General features: G+C 47.1%; 1 protein-coding gene across 6 annotated transcripts in view; it reads left to right on the forward strand.

Moving 5' to 3' along the window:
* The window catches only part of FN1 (fibronectin 1), a 53,520-nt gene extending 32,162 nt beyond the window's left edge, over nt 1-21,358 (forward strand). The window contains exons 25-47 of one of the 6 annotated variants that reach the window (XM_074548030.1): nt 1,234-1,506; nt 2,555-2,737; nt 3,957-4,046; nt 4,161-4,430; nt 4,803-4,919; nt 5,271-5,435; nt 6,065-6,220; nt 6,923-7,036; nt 8,674-8,943; nt 10,687-10,874; nt 11,936-12,023; nt 12,189-12,365; nt 12,572-12,661; nt 12,851-13,030; nt 13,578-13,667; nt 14,391-14,490; nt 14,626-14,839; nt 15,934-16,072; nt 16,782-16,946; nt 18,002-18,127; nt 18,704-18,810; nt 19,302-19,412; nt 19,723-20,464. In XM_074548030.1, the coding sequence (XP_074404131.1) occupies nt 1,234-1,506; nt 2,555-2,737; nt 3,957-4,046; nt 4,161-4,430; nt 4,803-4,919; nt 5,271-5,435; nt 6,065-6,220; nt 6,923-7,036; nt 8,674-8,943; nt 10,687-10,874; nt 11,936-12,023; nt 12,189-12,365; nt 12,572-12,661; nt 12,851-13,030; nt 13,578-13,667; nt 14,391-14,490; nt 14,626-14,839; nt 15,934-16,072; nt 16,782-16,946; nt 18,002-18,127; nt 18,704-18,810; nt 19,302-19,412; nt 19,723-19,797 (3,488 nt within the window). In that variant the 3' untranslated portion in view covers nt 19,798-20,464. Of the gene's footprint in view, nt 1-1,233; nt 1,507-2,554; nt 2,738-3,956; nt 4,047-4,160; nt 4,431-4,802; nt 4,920-5,270; nt 5,436-6,064; nt 6,221-6,922; nt 7,037-8,673; nt 8,944-10,686; nt 10,875-11,935; nt 12,024-12,188; nt 12,366-12,571; nt 12,662-12,850; nt 13,031-13,577; nt 13,668-14,390; nt 14,840-15,933; nt 16,073-16,781; nt 16,947-18,001; nt 18,128-18,703; nt 18,811-19,301; nt 19,413-19,722; nt 20,465-20,647 lie in introns of those variants that run through there. The other 5 variants (XM_074548029.1, XM_074548028.1, XM_074548031.1 and 2 more) reach the window with 5 other exon arrangements.
* Nucleotides 21,359-21,892: the final 534 nt, after the last annotated feature.

The following is a 21,892-nucleotide window of genomic DNA, read 5'->3' on the forward strand; positions in this document are numbered from 1 at the left end:
TCAGGATCACCCTGATAAAGTTACACAGCCAAATCTTGTGGCTGAAGTCAATACCAGTTTATTGACTTGAGCAACTGAAGGTTTGGCCATTGTTAATTAAAAATGCATCTAAAGTTCCCCATTCCCTGCCCAGTTCTGCTGGTTCTAACATGCAGGAAATGAGCACCTTTGCTAATGGAATAATATCAGTAGGGAAAACAGTCACAGCTGGGCTTATTTTCCCTACAGAAATTTAGGCAGCATCTTAAAGGTCATTAAAGGGCATTCTTATTCAGAGGCTAAAACTTGAGATTTTGAACAATTTTAGCCACATATGTCAGGCTCTTGGGCACATCATATGCTGGGCATAACCTCTGAATTCGGGGATGTTGTCACTCAGACAAAATTAATACCATCTCAAGGTCATTTTTAACCATTTCCATGTTTCCAAGGGAGTGTTCTCTTACTTACTGTTTCACATCATCTGTTTTTAGCACATATATTGCAGCAGTTAGTTGGTAAGTAGACCTTGAGGAATTCTGGGCCAGATCCTCAAGCCATTACAGGAGTTTGAGGCTTTTTTCCAAGTGCAGTGGAAGTAGTTCAGACAGTGGATGATGTACCCTGGAACTTTGTGAAAGTTCTCAGCAGCTGAGGGTCTGATTTAGCCTCTTCAAGTGAGTTGAAGAGTTGATATTTTATGATCCCAGTGATAAAAGCTAGATCCACCATTTGAACAAAACAAGAGTTTTAGAGGGTCAATCAACAGAGTTTTTTTATTTGCACTTTAGTAAACTTTGCTCTCTTTTAATATACCTGTAGAAAAAAAAAGGGCTTTTTTCTACTTCTGTTTTTGTCAAAAAATGATGGGTCTTTGTGGCTCATCATTGCTCAAAGTAAATTTGTTGCAAGTTAAGTGCCTCTTTGAAAATTTTATGTCTAAAGAGAACTGGAGTTTCAGCTTGTGAAGGAATCAGGGTTTCAGCTTCTGTCTGCCCAGGGAACCAGCTGGAGACTGCACTGAAGGGTAAATCTGAGAAAACAAAGTGAAAACCACAAAAGCAAAAACACAACAAAAACCACCCCACCAAAATCCTTCCTTTTCCCCCAAACCCCCAACAGAAATTGTGCATATCACCGCAATTGCTTCAAGTTCCGTCGATGTTAATAGTGATGACCACTGCTTTTTTCTCCTTGTCTTTCTTTTTGCCTCCGTGTGTCTCTGCTTCTCCCATTTGCTCTTTGCCTCATTAGAGGTGCCCCAGCTCACTGACCTAAGCTTTGTTGACATAACTGACTCGAGCATCGGCCTGAGGTGGACCCCGTTAAACGCCTCCGCCATTATTGGGTACCGCATCACAGTAGTGGCAGCAGGAGAAAGTGTCCCTATTTTTGAAGATTTTGTGGACTCCTCAGTAGGATACTACACAGTGACAGGCTTGGAGCCGGGCATTGATTACGACATCAGTGTAATCACACTCATTAATGGCGGAGAGAGCGCCCCTACCACTCTGACACAGCAAACGGGTGAATTTTGAAAACTTCTGTGTTTTGTGACGTGGATGGTGTCACTGGCTGTCACTGGCTGTTGGGGTGCTGGGGCTTTGTCCAAAGAGGAATTGAGCCCCTTGCTGCAGGAAAGCCAGGCAGATCCAGCTGGCTCCTTTCCCCAGATGGCAGCTGGGGATGGATGTGGCGCTGCTCATTTTTGAATTGGAGGCATTTTAATACCATGAATGACTACAGACTTGCCAGACTCATTCACCTTCTGCTGTTCAGATTTGCAGGATCCAGTTGGAATCAAGAGCCTGAAACATGAGCTGTGTGTTTGCCAGGCTTTAAAACACTGATTCCTCAAAATAGGAGTGCTGGAGGGCGGAGCAGATCAGTAGACACCCTCCAGCCTTGACAGCTGTTTGAGCTTCCTGCAGCCCATTTCCATGGTGGCTCCACTCTTTCCACAATGCCCCAAAGGATGCAGATGGACACCACTCCCTGAGTACATGCCAGTGACAGCCATGCCACACCATCAAGGATTTCTTATAGTGCATGAGCTGAAGGAGAGCTGGAAACTGGTTCTTGCATGAAATACTGTTGGGTTTGAAAGTCCTGAGGCTGTAAATCCTTCGACATGAGTAGAAGTAGAGTCATAGGAAATTAGTGATATACCCTCTCCTCTCCTGTGTGTGCATGTATGGATTCTAGATGAGATTACTTTTCCATCTGTAGCTGCTGTATGGCAACTTTAAACCTCTCTTGGCACCACATCTGTAATACAAAATCCAGCTGCTAGAAGCACATCCTTGAAACTTGCTACCTTGTTTTTAAATTAGCCCCACAGGGTACATTTAACATATCAGGAATTGCCAAGAGGTTAAAGCAGCCTGACAGCAGTGCAGACACATTTTTCTCTTAACTGCAGTAGAACCAAATGTAGTTTAGAAGTCTGTTTGCATGAGTCTGATGCCGTAGTCAGTTGTGCATGAGATACCTTCTCTGGTGGTTGATTCCCTGAGCAGACCCCTTGCTCAGTATGAGTCTGAGAGCTGAGGTGGGTTTGTTCTTTGCTGTGCAGCTGTGCCTCCTCCCACTGACCTGCGCTTCACTAACGTGGGGCCTGACACCATGAGGGTGACTTGGACTGCCCCGACCTCCATCGTGCTGAGCGGATTCCTGGTGCGCTACTCGCCCGCCAAGAAGGAGGAAGATGTTGCAGAGGTCACAGTCTCCCCCTCAGACAACATGGTCATCCTAACAAGTGAGTGGGTTACCTCCATAAATCAAACAAACATGAGAAGCCCCTCGTCATAAAATCATAAGATTTCAAAAAGAAAAGACCTCCAAGGTCTTTGAGTCATCCACTTTGCACCACCATGTCCCAATCCACACACACCACCTGAACACTTCCACTCCTGGCCAACATTTCAGTGAAGAAATTTTTCCTGATATCCATTCTCAATCTCCCCTAGTGCAGTTTGAGGTGTTGTCTTTTCTTGTTACCTTGGAGAAAAGACTGGCCCCCACCTTGCTACAGGTTGTAGAGGGTGAGAAGGTCCACGTAGCACAAGATGAGGCAAAAAAAATTGTTTGAGTGTGGCTGGCCAAATTCTCAGCTGATGTAAAGTGATGTTGCAAGCAGCCTCATAGAAACTCAGACCAAATGGGATTTGGCCTCTAGCTTTACCCAAGTTAAAGCCAAACCACAGGCAGGTTTTTTCCTATCAATCCAAGGACAGTGATGAATCAGGCTGTGAGGCAATTGTATTGATTTGCAGCCTGGTTAGGTATTAACAGTAAATACGTGTTGTTCGCCTGGTTTGCCAGTAATGTCAAGGACTTGCAGTGCAGAGGTTCAGAAGAGGATAAGAATATGCAAAAGGCCATTGCTCCTTTGACTTTGTATGCTCAGACCAGAAAGCACATCCTATTTTGGAACCTTACAGGACATGGCAGCAAAAATTGGGCATTTTCCAAAAGCCGACATTAATTTTTGGGGCAAAAACTGTGTTGTATTTATAGTTAGGTTTTTTTTCTCTTATCTAAGAATCTGGTTGGTTAGGTGAGAGACAAGACCTGTTTTCAGAATAAAAAACTAAATCTAGAGTTTGTCTGAGTTAGAACAGCTTTGTTGGAAATCTTTGGCCCTTATATCAGCTAAAGCTTTGGCCTGGTGCATAGATAAACTGGTAGATAACTAGAATGGACCCTGTAAAAAGGTAATTGCTTCTAGTCAATCTCCACAAACTGATGAAGCAATGATATAGGATATCATGCTTGTTGAGGTTAAAACACTGCAAGGAGCCATGGTGCCACAAAAATAACTGATTTAAACTTTTGATTGTCCTGGAGGCTCACATCTTCCATCAAGCAGCACCTGATTGTCTCCTAAAAAACACAGTTAAAATCGTGTAGGTTGATTAACTTCTTGATGTTAGCAAAGAAATATTAGCCCACATTCCTGTTCTTCAACTCCACAGACCTGCTCCCTGGCACTGAATATCTGGTGAGAGTCTACAGTGTTTCTGAGCAGCACGAGAGCGCACCTTTGTACGGAGTCCAGAAAACAGGTACTTGGATGCATCCTTTAAAAATTCATTAGTGGGACTGAATTACTTTTTTTCTCCTGTGAAGATGCCAGGCAATTTGGTTGAGCTCACCCTTGTGTCTCTTGACCCACCCAGGCCTGGATTCCCCCACTGGCCTGGACTTCTCGGATATAACGGCGAACTCGTTCACGGTGCACTGGATCGCTCCCCGTGCCACCATCACGGGCTACAGGATCCGCTACCAGCCCGAGCAGGGCGGGGGCCGGCCCAAGGAGGAGAGGGTGCCCCCCTCCAGGAACTCCATCACCCTCACCAACCTGCTGCCAGGCACCGAGTACGTGGTCAGCATCATCGCTGTCAACGGCAGGGAGGAGAGCCTGCCCTTGGTTGGCCAGCAGACAACAGGTGAGGCTGCAGGGACTGCTGGGTTTGGGGTGTCCTCTAGCAAAGTCATTCCTCTTAAACCACATCTCCCCTGCCAGCTTCACTCATGAGGAAATGCCTGTGTGCTGAGGTAGGGCTTGGTTTAGGACAAGGTGGGAGGACCCATGCTGCTTTCAGATGTTTCCAGGGCCAGCAGAACTGTTTTCATTAAATCCAGTCCAATGCCATATGGTTTTTAACCAGATACATTTCTTTGGCTCAGAGCAAATTCCTCTTCCAAGGACAGACAGATGAGTAGCAGAGGAGCACAGTATAAGTGGAGTATGTAGCTGATGTACAACTGTGTTTAAATTCCTTCTTTTTAAATTCCTTCTCAATTCTCTGTTTTTCTAGTGTCTGATGTTCCAAGGGACCTGGAAGTCACCCCTACCAGCCCAACCAGCCTCAAGATTTCCTGGGATGCTCCTGCAGTGACAGTCAGATACTACAGGATCACTTATGGTGAAACAGGTGAGGGCAGGCTGCTACAGCTGGGCACAGACCAGAAACTGTTCTGAGGCCATTAGAAAGCAAACAGCAAAGGTACCTTGGGCTGTAGCAGACACATAAGTGCCTTTTTAAAAAAAGAGCAAATTATATTTTGTCTACCTAAAAGAAAGAATATCTAGAGTATTGCAGTAATTTTGAAATGGTTCTATGTACATGTTTCATTCTTTTCCTCTAAACAATTTTGACCCAACAACTGCTGACATCAACAGGGTCTTGTCTTCATTTTGATGCATGTAGGACTGTCCTGGTTTTTGTAGAGATTTTATATATCTACAGGTCCATCACATTTCTTTCTTAACCTACTCTTGCTAGGTGGAAGCAGCCCAGTACAGGAGTTCACAGTGCCTGGCACCGTGTCCACTGCCACCATCACTGGCATCAAGCCTGGTGTTGAATACACCATCACTGTGTATGCTGTGACTGGTCGTGGAGACAGCCCTGCCAGCAGCAAGCCAGTCACTGTCACCTACAGGACAGGTGAGATCTGATTAAACCAAACAAGGCAACAAACCCACAGCTTTGTGTTGGCTTTTCCCCATGAATGTGTACTGCTGACCCCTGGTTTCTTTTAGAAGCCTTGGGGCTGTAGGGCTGTCAGTTTGTGGAGCTGTGTGTCTTGGTGGTACAGAAGGGGTCTGTGGACCTGGAGAAGGAAAACCCTGTGGAGTCCAGATGGGGATAAAAGCAGTGCTCAACTGCTCACTGCAGAGTGCAAATCCTGTTGGGCTCTCATAATGTGGGGTCACTGCTAGCTTAACTCCAGTGCTTCACTGTCAGATTGTGATCCTGAGGAGTCTTGCCATTTTTTCTAATGCCAAGATTGTTGTGTCGCTCCTGATTTGGATATAGCCAAATCCTATTCCTTCTGTAGCTGCAGATAAAGGCATTAAGTAGCCTTTAAAACAACAAAAATCCTCAGCTAACATTGATATGAGATCACTCACCCACACATCACGGTTCAGGCTTTTTTGCTCTGGGCTACCATGAAAGGCAAATAAATAACATGTGTTTTCTAAGCAGTTCAGAATAAAATTCAGCCAGGACACAAAAGTGGAGGGAGGGTTTCCTGTACCAACATACTCAGAAAAATGATTTTTGTTGCCCAGAAATAGACACACCATCCCAGATGCAAGTCACTGATGTCCAGGACAACAGTATCAGCATCAGATGGCTCCCTTCAACATCCCCAGTCACAGGCTATCGGGTGACTGCTAATCCCAAGAATGGACATGGGCCCTCAAAAACAAAAAATGTCCCTGCAGGTAAGAATTGTGTCATCCTTCACTGGATCTGTAAAGACTGCAAGATGTGACCATTGAAATCCTGCTGCTAGTTGTACCTTTTTTTTTTTCATCTTGCTGATTTTCAGTTCTGTCTCATCCAGGACAGATGAGCTCAGGCAGATTTTTGTCCCAAAAGCTTCAGATTTCTGTGACACCACTGTACTGTAAAAGTTTGTTCTTGGCAAAGAAAATAGCATTGGATTTTCTAGCATCCAGCAAAACTTGCTGAAATCCTTTGGAAGCCACATAACGTGACCCTTGGCCACAGCATGGGTTCAGTCACGTACACTACAGGTTTGTAGTGTAGCACCTGTGGAACCTGCCATGTCAGCTCTCAGGAAAACTGCATGTTTTGGGATCAGCACAGCACTTGGGGATGTTTGTGATGCAGCTGGTTGTCATTCTTATCCTAAAAAGTGGTGAAAGCTGGTCTCCCTGTACCTAGTTCTACCCACTGTGCTGACCTGCCCTTTCAGCTGTGGAGCCTTGGAGCAGGTACAAATGGCAATTGTGCACTGCTAGAGAAGCATGGTGCAATTTAAAGGCAAATTTAATTTGTCAGTCCCACCTTGTTTTAATAACATTTTTTCACGGTATGGCTTAGACAGGCCATTCATTCAAGGCTACTTTGAGGCCAGCTTTGTGTTGATCTTTCTGACTGATGGTGTTCTCTCCTGCCAGATCAAACTCAAGTCACTATTGAAGGTCTGCAGCCCACAGTGGAGTACGTGGTCAGTGTCTATGCTCAGAATCAGAACGGGGAGAGCCAGCCCTTGGTTCAGACAGCTGTCACCAGTACGTATTTCACTTCATGGCAACCAACACGTGTTTTCTATTGATCTCTGAACCTACCACCACATTCCCAGGGAAAGCAAAAGCCAGGGGCCTGGTCTCCAGGAGAGAGTGAGGTGGTCTGCCCTGTGAGAAGTACCATGCACCTAAGCTGCAAATGCTGGCAAAAATGCCTCTGCCTCCAACACTGCCAAAATGCAATTTTCTGCCCCCTCAAAGTGCTGCGCTTCTTATTTTCTTTCACTAAAGCTACAAAAGCCTTTTGGGGTTTCCAACAACCAATTGGGTTTGCCATCAGCCAATCAGTGGATAAAATGTGCCGAGATCTCCTTTGTGTGGAGCTAGGTGGCAAAGGTGATTGCTGTTAAGGGACTGGACTGGGCTTGGGAGCACTTGCCCTGTGTGAGAGAGTAAGGGAAACCACGTGGGTTATACTTGGGATGAAGCACTGCAAAAAAATGAAATTCCAGGACTGAGGTGCTGTGTAGAAAACAGCAGTCCTGCTCAGGTCACAGGAGAGACAGAAGACCTTGTAACTCAGGGATATGTTTGAGCTAAAGTGCTTTTGAGGGATACCTCTGGGGTAGGGATTTGATTCTTACTTCCCTGCTCAAGCTTGTATTCAAAACCATGACTCATCCCCAAACACTGCAGACAGCAGGAGCTTCTCCAGAGCTTTACAGAGATGAGTGAAGAGTCCACATTCAAATTTCTGGACAAAAATCACCTTTGCCAACTAGAAAATGCAGAAAAATGAGGACTAATACAACATGGCAAATGAAAAAGATGAAGCTTTCTAGAAAAGCATGGTTTTGATTGAATATAAAAATCACATGCTAGATCCTCCCATTTTGTGTATTTCTGTGATAGCCACTCCAGACTTCTGAGGAACAAGGCTCACTTCCCCTGCTCTGAGCTCCCACCTTGCCAAGAAATCCTGTGAATGGGTTCAATTAATAGAGGTGTGCATATCACCCAGTTGCACCTGTGGACATTCCCTGTGCACTCAATACAAAGCTGAAAAGTTTGTTTCTAACTGATTCTACAATATAATATGCTGAGTAATTTTGCTTTCTTGATGAGTATGTTAATTGGATCTTAATTTATGAAAGAAAATAGTGGGATGGATTCTCCTTGGACTGGCACTTAGCACAGCAGCTCCCAGTAGTGAACAGCAAGTGCAGCATGACCCCAAACTTACAGAGCCAGGTGGGTTCTCTGGCTGCCTTTGGCACCAGCAGCCATTTACATAGCAGAAATGGGTCTTAGCACTCCCATTTCTTTTTTTCTCTTGTCCCCTTTTAAGGTAGCTTAATGCTACTGGGGTTGTGTGAAAGAGGTTTTGGTGCCAGGGGGACTCAAAAATAGTTGAGAATTGGTGCTCTGGCTGCTTTGAAGGTGGCAATGCAGGTCCTTTTGTTTTCAGCAAAGCCAAGATTGCCTTCCTGCTGCCTGGCACCTGCAAACTCAGGCTTAGGAATGCAAGCATGCGTGCAAGGTGCAGCACAGAGGAGAATCCAGTGCCCCCCTTGCCACACCAGACTGAAAACCGCTTTGCATGTAATGGAAATGCTTTTTATTTTCCTCACCCACAACCTGCTTTTTATCACTTAACCTCTTACCGTTAATTTGCCTAACAGACATTGACCGCCCTAAAGGACTAACATTCACTGAGGTGGATGTTGATTCCATCAAAATTGCTTGGGAAAGCCCTCAGGGGCAAGTCACCAGGTACAGGGTGACCTACTCAAGCCCTGAGGATGGAATCCATGAGCTATTGCCGGCCCCAGGGGGCGAAGAAGACACTGCTGAGCTGCATGGCCTCAGGCCAGGTTCTGAGTACACTATCAATATCGTTGCCATTTACGATGACATGGAGAGCCTGCCCCTCACTGGGACCCAGTCCACAGGTACAGCTCCCACCACCCCCAGCAGGCCATGGCAGCAGCGGGTTCTGCCCCCAGGGGTCAAGTGTGCTTCCATGTGCAACTGGTGCTCCAAGTGGGGCAGCCCAGGGGATGGGATTGCTCCTGAGGGTTGGCTTAGCTGGGGCCAGAGAGCTGCCTGGAGCAGAGTCAGCCTGCATACACATCAGGGAAGAGAGCAGGATTGCAGGATCTCCTCCTGAGAGAAAGGAGGGAGGGTGTCTAGTGGGTTTTGTGTCCCTGGTCAGAGAGCCTCAGCCATGGTGAGCACTCTCACAGCGCTCTTGTCTTGCCTTCAAGGTATGGGACACTCAAAGCACAGGTAGGGATCAACAAGAGAGATGAGGGCAGCTTTCATGGCCCAGGGACCTTGCTGTTGGAGCCAAAGATCAGCAGGAAGGGCTGGCAGATTGCTGAACCCTCAGGTCTCACAGAGATCCTTACTGGCACTGCCCTAGGGACCACAGCCCACTGCATGCCCGCACCCTGCACCTCATCTCCTCCACAGGAGACTCCCTTCTGTGCCAGGCTGATCCAGCTGCAATTCCATGCATTGAAAATTCCTTGATGAGAAAGGAAAATTACTGCAAGGAATTAGCTTAACTTTGCTTCCAGCAATATGGAATCCATTGCAAGCTTCCAGCATTACCAGATGTGACTTTATTACAAAGACAGGTAGCACCTGTGTAATAAAGGTCTCCCATTCATTTGTGGCTGAAAAGTTGGCACTTTAATTCCAGGGGTGGAATGAATTCAGTGGGTCCTAGTGTATGGATCTGCTGTGCTAAACTGAGGCAAAGTGATGTAATGATGGAACAGCTGGCTGACTACCTGCCAGAAATGCAAATATAATACTTTTTCAAACACACCCTCTGTGGTTTACCTTTTGAGGGCTGTTCAAAAGTGGATTTGAAGTCATTCAAGACTTTCCACTGACTCTCATGGGCTTTAGATTGAGCTCTGAGCTAAGCCAGAAGGAAGAATTATCCTGTATTTCCACTTTGTAAAACTGGAAAGCATTGATAGCCATGTGCCATAGTGGGCACTGTGCTAAGGTGTATCTTTGCTCTGTTTACAGCCCCAGGCTTACCAACAGTAAGGCAAGAGACAATTTCAATGGACACTCATTTTTTTGGGCAGGAATTTGTTTGTAAGGATAGTGGATGTGTTAGCTCCTGAACAGGCCCTTGTGTGCTGAGCCTTATGGCCACCACAGCTCTGCTTTTCCATTGCCTTGCTCGCTGTGTAAGTGGCTGTAAAATGCTTCCCCTCTCCATTTGCAGTATTTTTATATCTTCTCTGCAATTCCTGAGCCTGCTTCCTACTCACTTTTGTAAGTCATCCATGGTATTTTGGAAATGAACAGACCGGGGCGAGTGGAGCAGGACTGAACCGTGAGCTGCGTGATGAAAAGCAGAGACTGGTAGAATAATTAAAACAGCCTGGCCTGCTAGAGATTTAATCACTTTCCCAAGCCTTTACCTTGTATCCCAGCAAATGTCATTGCTCACTTAACTTCAGAATTGAAGCATTGATGTCTCCTAATTTCTGCTGAAAAGTGTGTCTGTAGATTTGAACAACACATCCCCTCCTATGGTGTTTTATGCCTGTGTTTGTACAAGGCACTCCACTTTCCTGGCCTAAACCTATCTCATGTTCAGGAGACAATACTGTCTTACCCAACTGTCTTTTTTTAAAGTAACCACGTGCCTGTCTGGATTTTTGCAGCAATTCCACCTCCAACAAACCTGAGGTTTGCTCAGGTAACTCCCACCAGTCTCACCATCAACTGGAACGCGCCCAACGTTCGCCTCACTGGCTACAGAGTCAGAGTGAACCCCAAAGAAAAGACTGGTCCTATGAAAGAAATCAACCTTTCTCCAGACAGCACATCTGCAGTCGTGTCTGGCTTGATGGTAACTTTTTTCTTTGTGTTGTGGAAATGAGATTTTTGGAAGAAATGTCAGATTCCTGGGTCAGGAGCTTCAGTTGGAGTAGATCATTACAGCTCCTAAGGGTCTGGCTCTGAAGCTCATGGCAAGTCAGCCTGCAGCTACTCAGCACTATAGTTTTTTTAAAAGGCAAGTAATTGGCCTGCTGAAGTTGCATTCTACCCCCTTCCTCATCTAGCACAGAGAGACTGGATGCCTAATCAAATGCAAATTACCAGGTTCACAATCAAAAGTAACCCAGCAAAATGCTTTTACTCATCTCTCACAAAAGAGGTCAGATAAAGTGATCTGATGCAGAGATTTCAAGCTGTGATATGGGAGCTCTGGCAGTCTATTGCCTATTTTTAAGACATCTGCAAAATATACATTAAAAATACAAGTCTTTTGTGACTTAGGCTTAAATTTGCTATATAGCTATCTTCTCCACTGGAAGCATTTCAGGAGTTCCTGAACTGGAGAAGGCAGAAAATAACTGCTTTTATGGTTCCTGCGATCTTAAAAAGCTACTGATCTGTTTTTAAGGAGTTTTATGAATCATTTTCAAAAATGAGCCTTAAAAAACATTCTAATCTAAGTGGACCCATGGTCTGATGCAGCCAAGGACAAAACCCCCCATGCTGTTACATTCACTGTTATCTTTTATTCACATTATTTTATTCTTTATCATAGCAAATGGCATCCATTAACCCTGGGAAAAATAGGAGGGAAATTAGAGTTTCTCTGAAGAATCAGCTTTAAAGCACAGATTTCTAAAATGAGGGGTGATAAATAAGCTTCTTCCAGGATTTCTTCTCCTCCTGAGGTGGCACATGTGCACAGTGTCTCAGGGTCCATGCCTACTCTTTTATTCCAGCTGGAAATTATTAGAATTATCCCATCAGTCCTTCCCTAATTTATTTTAAGGCTTCATATTTCAGTAAGTGATGACTTAGCAACGTGGCTCCACCAAACACTGACTGAGGGCAGGAATATTTCCCTCTGTGCTGGGTCCTTCTCTTAACATGGCACAACTCTGTCCATTCTAGGTAGCAACCAAGTATGAAGTGAGTGTGTATGCCCTGAAGGACTCCCTGACCAGCAGACCAGCCCAGGGGGTGGTCACAACCCTTGAAAGTAAGTGGTGGCCCTCCCCAAATGACCACCTGGGGCTGTGTGGGTGCAGAGGAGCTGTGCCCAAAGCTGGGGCTCTGTCCAAAGCTCCATCCCAGGCTGCACCAACCCTTGGCTGGTAAGATTGCCATCCCCCCCGTACTGACAGGACCCTTCCCTTGTGTGCAGATGTGAGTCCCCCTCGCAGGCCCCGGGTGACAGATGTCACTGAGACCACCATCACCATCACCTGGAGGACCAAGACTGAGACCATCACTGGCTTCCTGGTGGAAGCTGTCCCTGCAGGTGGCCAGAACCCCATTCAGAGGACCATCAGCCCTGATCTCAGGAGTTACACCATCACTGGTAAGTGAGGGCTGCTCCAGGGTGACATCAGAAGGTACACACTGGCTTCTTGTTTTGGATTTGAATATCCTTGATGAGAAATACTACAGGAGCAAAAGGTGGGAAAAAATATCTGAGGCATCAAGAGGTTATTGAAAGACCTTCTGATGGCCATCTTAGGTGGCTTCCTCTCCTTAGCTAACATTTGTGTTTCAACTTCATTTTAGGCCTGCAGCCTGGCACTGACTACAAGATCTACCTGTACACTCTGAATGAGAATGCACGCAGCTCCCCAGTGGTTCTGGATGCCTCCACTGGTAAAGACCTTGTCTGACCTTGTCTTGTTAACACACAGCAATCACATATGGCCAGTTAGGAGTTGTCTGTATCTGATCACACTTAATATTCCCTGGCAATAGGTTTGAGAAGGGTGTCAAGCAGCTCAGGTGAAGAATGTGCTGGTCTTTTCTGTATTTGATGTTTTAAACCCTTTTGTTTCCACCCAGCTATCGATGCTCCTTCTAACCTGCGCTTCCTCACGACCACGAGCAACTCCCTGCTGGCCACGTGGCAGCCTCCCCGAGCCAAGATCACAGGCTACATCATCAGATATGAGAAACCTGGCTCACCTGTCAAGGAGGTGCTGCCTCGGCCCCGGCCTGGCACCACCGAGGCCACCATTACTGGTAACTCTGTTCTCTCTGGGAGCTCTTCACCTGAAACCCTTGAATTTTGAGAGAGAGAGAGAGGGGGAAGGCCTAATTATAAAATGTGATTATAATTCATGATTAGCTAATAGGGAGAAAATTGTGTTCCTTCTTTGTGGTTTCCAGTACTAGAGAGTGGTCCTGTAAGCACACCTGTCCTACAAACACATTGCACCTCACTGATCAGAACAACCACACAGTTTTGAACAGTCTGGTGCTTGTTTCCACTGTCACCACAATTGTTGTCCTTCCAAGAAAGAAAAGCCCCTGATTCTGGCACCCACCAGTCACATGTGCTAAAGGTCCCTTATGTTTGGGTCCATGATCCCAGCTGACGTGGTCAGACTGCAAACTTGCTCTGAGGAACAGGAGGCTGAACTCTGTGCCCTGTCCTGAAAACCTCGGGTGTGAAATGCACATACCCAATACTGTAGCCATACCCACCTCTCATTCTGCCTTAGTTCTCACACATAATCATAAAGAAAAGCAACTCAGAAGTCTAAAATTGTTCTCCCTCCCTCCCTAGGTTTGGAACCTGGCACTGAATACATCATCTACATCATTGCTGTCAAGAACAATCAGAAGAGTGAACCACTGGTTGGCAGAAAAAGGACAGGTAAAACAAAGCTCTGGATTGTTGTGTGCCAACAGGAGAGAGCTTTCACAGTGTGAAAGACATTGAAGGACACTTGTGGAGTGTCAAATAATGTTTTTAAAAATACTCTGTTCACATACACCTTTTCTTTGAAGGCTTTTTAAGGAGGTTTTCCTTTCTAAGGATGCAGGAGGTATACTTCTAAATTTGTATTTCTAACACCTGTTTGAACACTAGCAACAGAACAGTGTGCTTGATGTTGAATTCCTGCTTGGGTACCTAATGGATAATTTAATCAGGGTTAACATGGCTGTCTAACACTTGATAGTGTCAAATGCAGAACCCATTCAGTTTGTTACTTGTGGCATTCCTCTCACTTTGCAACTTTCAGAGTACAAGATTGACCTATCACAAATTACCAGCTGGTCATCTAAATATGATCAAGGAACAAGTGTCTTCCTGCTTACCAGTGATTCCTCTTAAAATGAGAGCCTGCAACTATCTCTTGCAACCATTCCTTCTCAGTTTGAGCAGTGATGGTGGGTTGCAGTGTTCAAAAGTGTTGCTCAGCTGTATGAAAATTTCACACCAGCACACTTAGGTGTGAAAGATGCAGAGGGGGAAATTACCTTTACAATCAGGGCAAGGTCATAAAAAGTGTAATGGCTAATATTTGATGCTGTGAGTGGTGTAATGCAGCTTTTTTGTTGCTTTGCTTGACGGCCTCCAACCTTTCTTTGCCAGATGATCTCCCCACGTTGATCAGCAGGCCACACCCCAACCAGCCCGACATCCTGGACGTGCCTTCCATTGACGAGGGAACCCCTTACCTCACCAACAACAGGTACGACAATGGCAACGGGATCCAGCTTCCAGGCTCCTCTGGGCACCCTCAGACCGTGGGACACCAGGGCCAGCAGATCTTCTTTGAGGAGCACGGCTACCGGCGGCCCGGGCCCACCACAGCCACTCCCCTCAGGCCAGGCTCCAGGCTGCCCAGCGTGGACGAGGCCATCGAGGTGCCCGGCTACCAGGTGCCCATCGTGGTGGAGCCCTTGTACCCGCACGGGCCGCGGCGCAACGACAGCCAGGAGGCCCTGTCCCACACCACCATCTCCTGGAGGCCCCTGCTGGAGAGCTCCGAGTACATCATCTCCTGCCAGCCCGTCAGCCAGGACGAGGACACGCTGCAGGTAACAGGCTGCCTCAGCACAGGAGTGGTGAAACTTCACCTGGGGCTCTCGGGGTGCCTTTGCTGTGCCAAGGGGTGTCAGAACCCAAAAAATTCCTCTGACTGCCCTGGAGGACTCAAGACCCTGCCAGGCGCCTCAGAGACCTTGTGCCTTTGGCACCCCTGTGCCTTTGATCTTGACCCATGGAAAAAATTACCAACCTTATATGAGGGTTTACAAGCCACGAAAGTTTGAGTAGAATGATAGTGAATTTATCACAGAGTGAAAAATAGATTTTTTGGGGTTTTTAGAATAGAGGTTCAGGAGGCAAGATAGACTGGGCATGCCCAGATTCCTCCTTCTCCTTCTTGGCCTCCATCTTCTGCTGTGCTGTTGGCACTTTCGGATTGGTTGAAGGTAGAAGCTCACTGTCTAACATAGGTGATAGGTATTGGGAAGTTATGGTAAATAGTGCACATGTAGTTTTTAGTATAAAAAGATAACACCAGTGTGCCTCGACCTGCCAGACAGACCTGGAGAAAGAATTTTATGGATGAGAAACAATAAGCAACCTTGAGAAGGAGAACAGAAGAATTCTGACTCCTTTGACTGCTGGGCTGGGAAGAGGCTTGTACGTGTCTCAGAGTCACTCTGACCAGCAGAGATTCTGAGAAAGGGAGTAGCAGGAATTAGTCTAAAGATTCTGTTTAACACATAACTGAGACCAGGGTGGATGAAAGCTTCCTCAACTCCTTTATGGAAAAGGCTACAGGGTAAAACTGCAAAACCAGAAAACTTGGAAATGCTGTCAGCAGGGGTGTTTCACCAGGAAAGGGGGCAGCAAGCTGAGTGGGAGTTTCAGAGATTGAGGTGCTGCTTCTCCAAGTTATAGCACTCTTCCTGTGAAGTCACCTTGAAATGGCAAAATTAACCTCTTGTGATCCACAGTCCAGAGCAGCCAAGTCTAACTTGATATTTCAGAGTATGTAAGGGGAGTGCTCTGGCTCCATCATGGTACAGAGCACAGGGGTCATCCTAAACCTTTCCTATGAGAGAGGTAACACCTAAAGGGTGTCACCACCTTTCTGGTGACCTGGCATTGTCTCTTGTTGCAGTTCAGGGTTCCTGGCACTTCCTCTAGTGCCACACTCAAGGGTCTCACAAGAGGGGCCACCTACAACATCATAGTGGAAGCTCTGAAGGACCACCGGAGACAGAAGGTGCTGGAGGAGGTGGTCACAGTTGGCAATACTGGTAAGGAACAGCCTGAGGGAGCCTGGCTGGACCTGTGCAGCCCCTGCTTCATTCCCCTTACTCAAGGTCACCTACCTGGTGCCCAAGCTTGACAACAGTTCAGAAAGGAAACTTCTGACAAGGACAGTTGGTAGCAGGACACTGGGACAAGTGATTTGTGAGGTTCTGGACCATCAGCTGAAGATCACCCCCTGCACTGGTGGCTGTGAAGCACCCACCAGGCAAGGCACACTCCTAAGGTGACAAATCTGACAAATCACTCTGCCCCACCACAGGGTCTGCTCTCCTTCTCCCATCCCCTGCCATGACTCAGAACCCACAGCACCCTAAAAAGGTGCACATGCAGCTACCAACCCCCTGCTGTTCCTCAGCATCTTACAGCGCGTTTTCTCCTAAAAACAGGCTACAGTCAGGTTGCTGCTCACCAGCAGCAAATGCAGAAACTCACACTTGCTTGAAACTCGGCAAATCAAAATGAAAATAGCCTTCATGTCAGTTTTTTTATCATTCAACTGCTCTGACACATGCAAATGGAAAATAAATCACGAAGCTGGGCTGCTGACAACCATCAAGGATATGCCCATGGGGTAACTCCATTACTGCCAGGATATTACGAGAACAAAAACGTGTGTGTTCTCTGAAAACCAGTCTGTCTGTCAGCAGCTGCCATTGCTGTGTGTGATGCCTGTTTCTCCTCTTTCTGTTGCAGTGTCTGAAGGATTAAACCAGCCAGCTGAGGACACCTGCTTTGATACTTACACTGGCTCCTTCTATTCCATTGGCGAGGAATGGGAGCGCTTATCTGAAACTGGCTTTAAGCTCTGGTGCCAGTGTTTGGGCTTTGGCAGTGGCCATTTCAGATGTGACTCTTCTAGTGAGTAGCTTGCTGTTAACCATCCCCATCCCCACCCTCTTCCAGCAGCAGTGCCATGTTTGACAGACTCAGCCTGGTGCAAACATGGAGCAAATGAAGGCAGGATCTTAAACCAAAGCGATGTTTTGCATCGTGAGAAGTGATGGAAAACTTTGGTTACCTCTGAGCTTTGCAGCTAATCTAGAATTGCCATCAGCAACAATCAGTATTACATTGATAAGAGACATTTTTACCTTGCCAGACATGTCTAGGTAATATGGGAAAGTGTGGATTTCAGTGGGTATTACAGCCAGTGCTGGTATTACAATAAATCTGGTTTGCATTGCAGGCAGTCTTTGCAAAGCAGCTTGCAAAACCAGTTTTCTAACTAATTTTTCTAACACTTCTGCCCAGGGCATTAAGTTTTATTCTTTGCAGAACTGTGTGGTTTACATGGAAAAAAAAATCCATCTTGACACAAGGGAACGGAACAAAAGTCTGTGGTGGAGCAGTTTAACACAACACATACCCAGCTAATTGAAATTAGGCTTTTAAATTGTGGAATAAGCTCAGCAGAGAGAGTATTTCTGCAACTTGCATAGATTCAGAGGACTCTATGTAGAGACACTTAATTTTACAGGAAAATATGCTTATTTTACAGGATTAATATTTATATTTCATTATTTGATACACATGGCTTACCCATGGTGTCTTGTGAGATTGTGGTAAATTTTATGCTGGGTATTTGCACAAAAAAAGAGCATTTAAATATTTTTCTCTCCTATCCTGCCCCACATCTATTAAATTCCTTTTCATTTCTTTTCATCTCCTGTGAACCAAACCTCCTCTCCCCACTCTTTGTCACATCCTGCTTTTTTCCCAAGAGCCTCTACACATTTTCCAGAGCTGGAACAGCCTTCAGCAGTTAAAAACTGCAGGAGCTGAATCCATTTCCTCCTTGGACTTAGATGAGCTGAGAAGATTCTTTCTCCTGCCTTTCCTGAGACAATGCCAAGCTCTTTTCCTCCTGCTGCCTGTGGGATAACTCCTGATTCTTGTTCCCCTGCCTTCTCCAGAGTGGTGCCATGACAATGGAGTTAACTACAAGATTGGGGAGAAGTGGGACAGGCAAGGGGAGAATGGCCAGATGATGAGCTGCACCTGCCTTGGGAATGGAAAAGGAGAATTCAAGTGTGAACCTCGTAAGTGTCTTTGTGCTGTCAGTCTGAGCTCTCCTTCACTGTCACCATCCCAGCTCTGTCCTGCCAGGGGGACAAGCAGATGATCAGTGTGTCTGGTTCAGGCTGAACTGGTGACAGCTTCAGGCTGTTCTCACAGGAGATGAAGGCATAAATCTCACATTCCTGAGCTTGAAAAGAGGAAAACCTTTAGTTAGCTCAGGTCACAGCACACTGAGCACCTGTGTGCCTCTGGCCCTGGAGATGCACACCAGGGACATGTCACTGTCCCAGAGGGGTTGGATTGCCCCAGCTGGACTTTCCTGCAGGCCCTGCTGCCTCAAGCTCCTCTGGCCTTCACACTGTCACTTAAACTGCATTGCTCATGTCAGGAGAATACCCCCCTGCTGTAGGGTAAAGTGTCTGGAGAGCTGGGAACATGTCTGATGTTCCCCTGCCATTAGGGAGCCTCTGCTCAGCCAAGGGGAGCACACTCCCCCAGGGGCTCCCTGCTGATCACCAGGCTGCTTTGGGAATGCTTTGGGAGTGCCTAAAGCCCAGCCCAGGCCCTGCAGCTGAGCTCTGCCTGTGCCTCCACAGATGAGACCACGTGCTATGACGATGGGAAGATGTACCACGTTGGGGAGCAGTGGCAGAAGGAATACTTTGGGGCCATCTGCTCTTGCACTTGTTATGGAGGACAGCAGGTAAACAGCAGGGAGGTGTTGTGCTGGACACAGGGGAGGCTGTGCTGGGCTGCATTTATCAGACTGCTGGGTTTCAGGTCATGGAAGGGGCCAAAACTGGCCCAAATAAGGAGAAAAGTAGTTAGGAGAGCTGCAGTACTTGCATTGGTGCCTGTCTGGTGTAACACAGGAGCAACCCTCACCGGTGCTGGTGGCTCTAGCCTCATGTATGAATTATCATGAATTAATGGCTTTAAGCTGAAGGAGAGCGGATGTAGATTGGATATCAGGAAGAAATTCTTCCCTGTGGGGGTGGGCAGGCCCTGGCTCAGGCTGCCCAGAGAAGCCGTGGCTGGCCCATCACTGGAAGTGTCCAGGGCCAGGTTGGATGGGGCTTGGAGCACCCTGGGCTCACAGCAGGGGGGTGGAATGGGATGAGCTTTAGGGGCTGGATCCTGTGAGCCCTGGCAGCTCCTTGGCCAGGCACTGATGGTCCCGTTGTGTCCACGCAGGGCTGGCGCTGTGACAACTGCCGCAGGCCCAGCGTGGAGGTGGCCCCCGAGGGCTCTGCTGGCCACACCTACACCCAGTTCACACAGAGGTACCACCAGGCCACCAACACTGTGAGTAGAGCTTTCCTTCTCTGCCCCACGCTGCTGTGAGGCTGGCACAGGGGCGGGGTGGCTGTGGGTTGGTGCTCCCCTGGTAGTGCATGGCAGCCCCCAGGACACACACACCTGCTTGAGCTCACCCCCCACACACATGGGCAGTGCCACAGTCCCAGCAGTCCCACAGGGCCTCGTGCATGCTCTGAGGCAGTAGTGCATGGAGTGCTTTCCACTGTGTGCTTTGTGCTGGGAAATGGCCCCAGCAGCTCCCAGCACAAAGCACAGCCAGGACGGAGCTCTAACTGATTTCCTTCCCTCCCGACAGAACGTCAACTGCCCCATTGAGTGTTTCATGCCCCTAGATGTACAGGCAGACACACAACAGCCACGGGGAAAGTAACATCCAGCGAGACTGCTTGCGGCCATGGCAACAGACAAACCAAAGTGTAAACCCCAGTGTGCCACGAGTACCATCCAAACTGGAGCGATGCTAGCAAAAAAGTGCATCTAGTGACAATGGCCCCCTGCTCTGGAGCCATTTGCCCAGCTTAAGCTCAACTCACAGCTTCTCCAAGCGCCACTCTTGGAGTGTTTCAGACTTTTCTCATGATTGATAGCGATTGTCTTGGTTTTGCTCAAAGGGTTGAATTCCAGTCGATATTTTCAAATTTCAAGAGGGCGAGGGGAAAAAAAAAAAAAAAGGAGGGGAGGAGGGGGAGAGGTTGTAAATCACAAATTTGGTGGGGCATCAAAATACTGATGGGAGGGTGGGTGTAGAAATTCAAGGTTCCCGTGCTATGCAAGAACATTTGAGTACAGCAATACTGAGGTTTAGGGATAGGAAAGTCCACCAAACACTTCTGCTTTCACATAAGCGTGCAGCCAGCAATAAGATAGGAACAGCAAATCCAATCACTGTGATATTTAAAATATGCACAGTCCTAATTCTTTCTTGATGATCCTAGTATTTTTCTAGCTGTATCTTTATATCTCATACTGTTATTTATCAGTTTTGTTCCCCTGACCTTCCAAGTGTTTTTATATGGGAATAAAATGTATGGAAGACACTTAGTATGCAGTTGACAAAAGAGGAATTTGGTGTAATTATGATCAGTGATTATTTTTATACTGTAAGTGCCAAAGCTTTACTACTGTGGAAGAGGAAAAAAAAAAAACCAACTCTTTTAATAAAAAGATTTACAAACCAGACAAATAGTTTAAGTGATTCTCTTTGCTGCCGTGGACTTTAGGATGAAGATGATTATTCTCAGCTGGATTATTCTGAGGTGGATAATTCTGAGCGGGATGATTCAGAGCTGGAGTAACACAAGATGGAGCAAACACCCCCAAGAAGAGTGGAGTAAACCTGGAGAGAATATTGCTAGAGCAGTTTGTTAAAGAAAGGCTTCCAGCTGCACCCCTGCCCCCGTAGAGCACAGACAGTGGTAGGTATGGCACGGGCAGGAGGCACAGGCTTGCTTTGGGGCAACAGGGGAAGGGAGGGGAAGGCAAACAGCCCCTGCTTTGCACATGAACTGAGCTACAGCTCGTTCCATAGCTAGAATTCAATAAGCTTCCAGTGGCTGAGGTGCCAGAATTAGTGAGACAGTCCAAACCTGTGAATTTCCATGTGTCCAAAGCTACAAAACCCAGCAGGAGACGGGCACCAGCTGGGTCTAAGCCTGGCTGTTACAGGCAGAGACCCTTTTCTTGTCTCCTGTGCCTCTACCTCATGGTGGGGAGGGAGGTAACAAAATGCTCCTCACAACCCTTTGGCTGAGAGTGAGCCAAGCCAGCAGTGAGTCCCTTTGCTTGCTCTGCCAGGACCTGTCCAGCCTTTGCAAATGCCAGGCCAGGTCCTGTCAGGATTGCTGAGCCCCCTCCCCTGGGCTGCACACGCACTGTATTGCTCCAGGCACGGGCATTCTCTGCACCCAATAAAGCATCACATGAAAACTCCATTTGGCTTCTTGGCATGTGGCAGCTGCCAGCAGGGACTGATAGCTACAGAGCACCCCAACCTCTGCAGAGAGCAGGATGATTGCAGCAGCAGTCATCTACCCCACCAGTGCTCCAAAGCCAAACATGTCCCTAAAAAATACCTGAGAACTAAAACTGGTCTAGACAGACACACAGAGGACTCATTTCCCATTAAACCAGATTCGTTTTCCCAAGTGGTGGCTACAGCTTTTGGACCAGAGGACAATTCTGCAATGATCCTTTCACTTTGTCACTAAATAATTCACTTCACTGTTGTCATTACATTGCAAGGGTTCCATATTGCTGGAGTTTTGTACCTTCCTGATGTTTCTTGCAGGCAGCTCCTCTAGGCACTGACTGGTCCCTGTCCCCACAGCAGCCAGCTGACTCCTGTTCCCCTCAACCAACCAATCCACTGTTCTATAACACTCTTCTTATTGGCTACAGCTGTGGCCTGTTAACATCAGGCCTGTTCCCAATCTTTAGTAATTGGTCCAGCTGCACCTCTTTAGGGG

Source organism: Zonotrichia albicollis, chromosome 10 (assembly GCF_047830755.1).
Source record: "Zonotrichia albicollis isolate bZonAlb1 chromosome 10, bZonAlb1.hap1, whole genome shotgun sequence".
Lineage (NCBI taxonomy): Eukaryota > Metazoa > Chordata > Aves > Passeriformes > Passerellidae > Zonotrichia > Zonotrichia albicollis.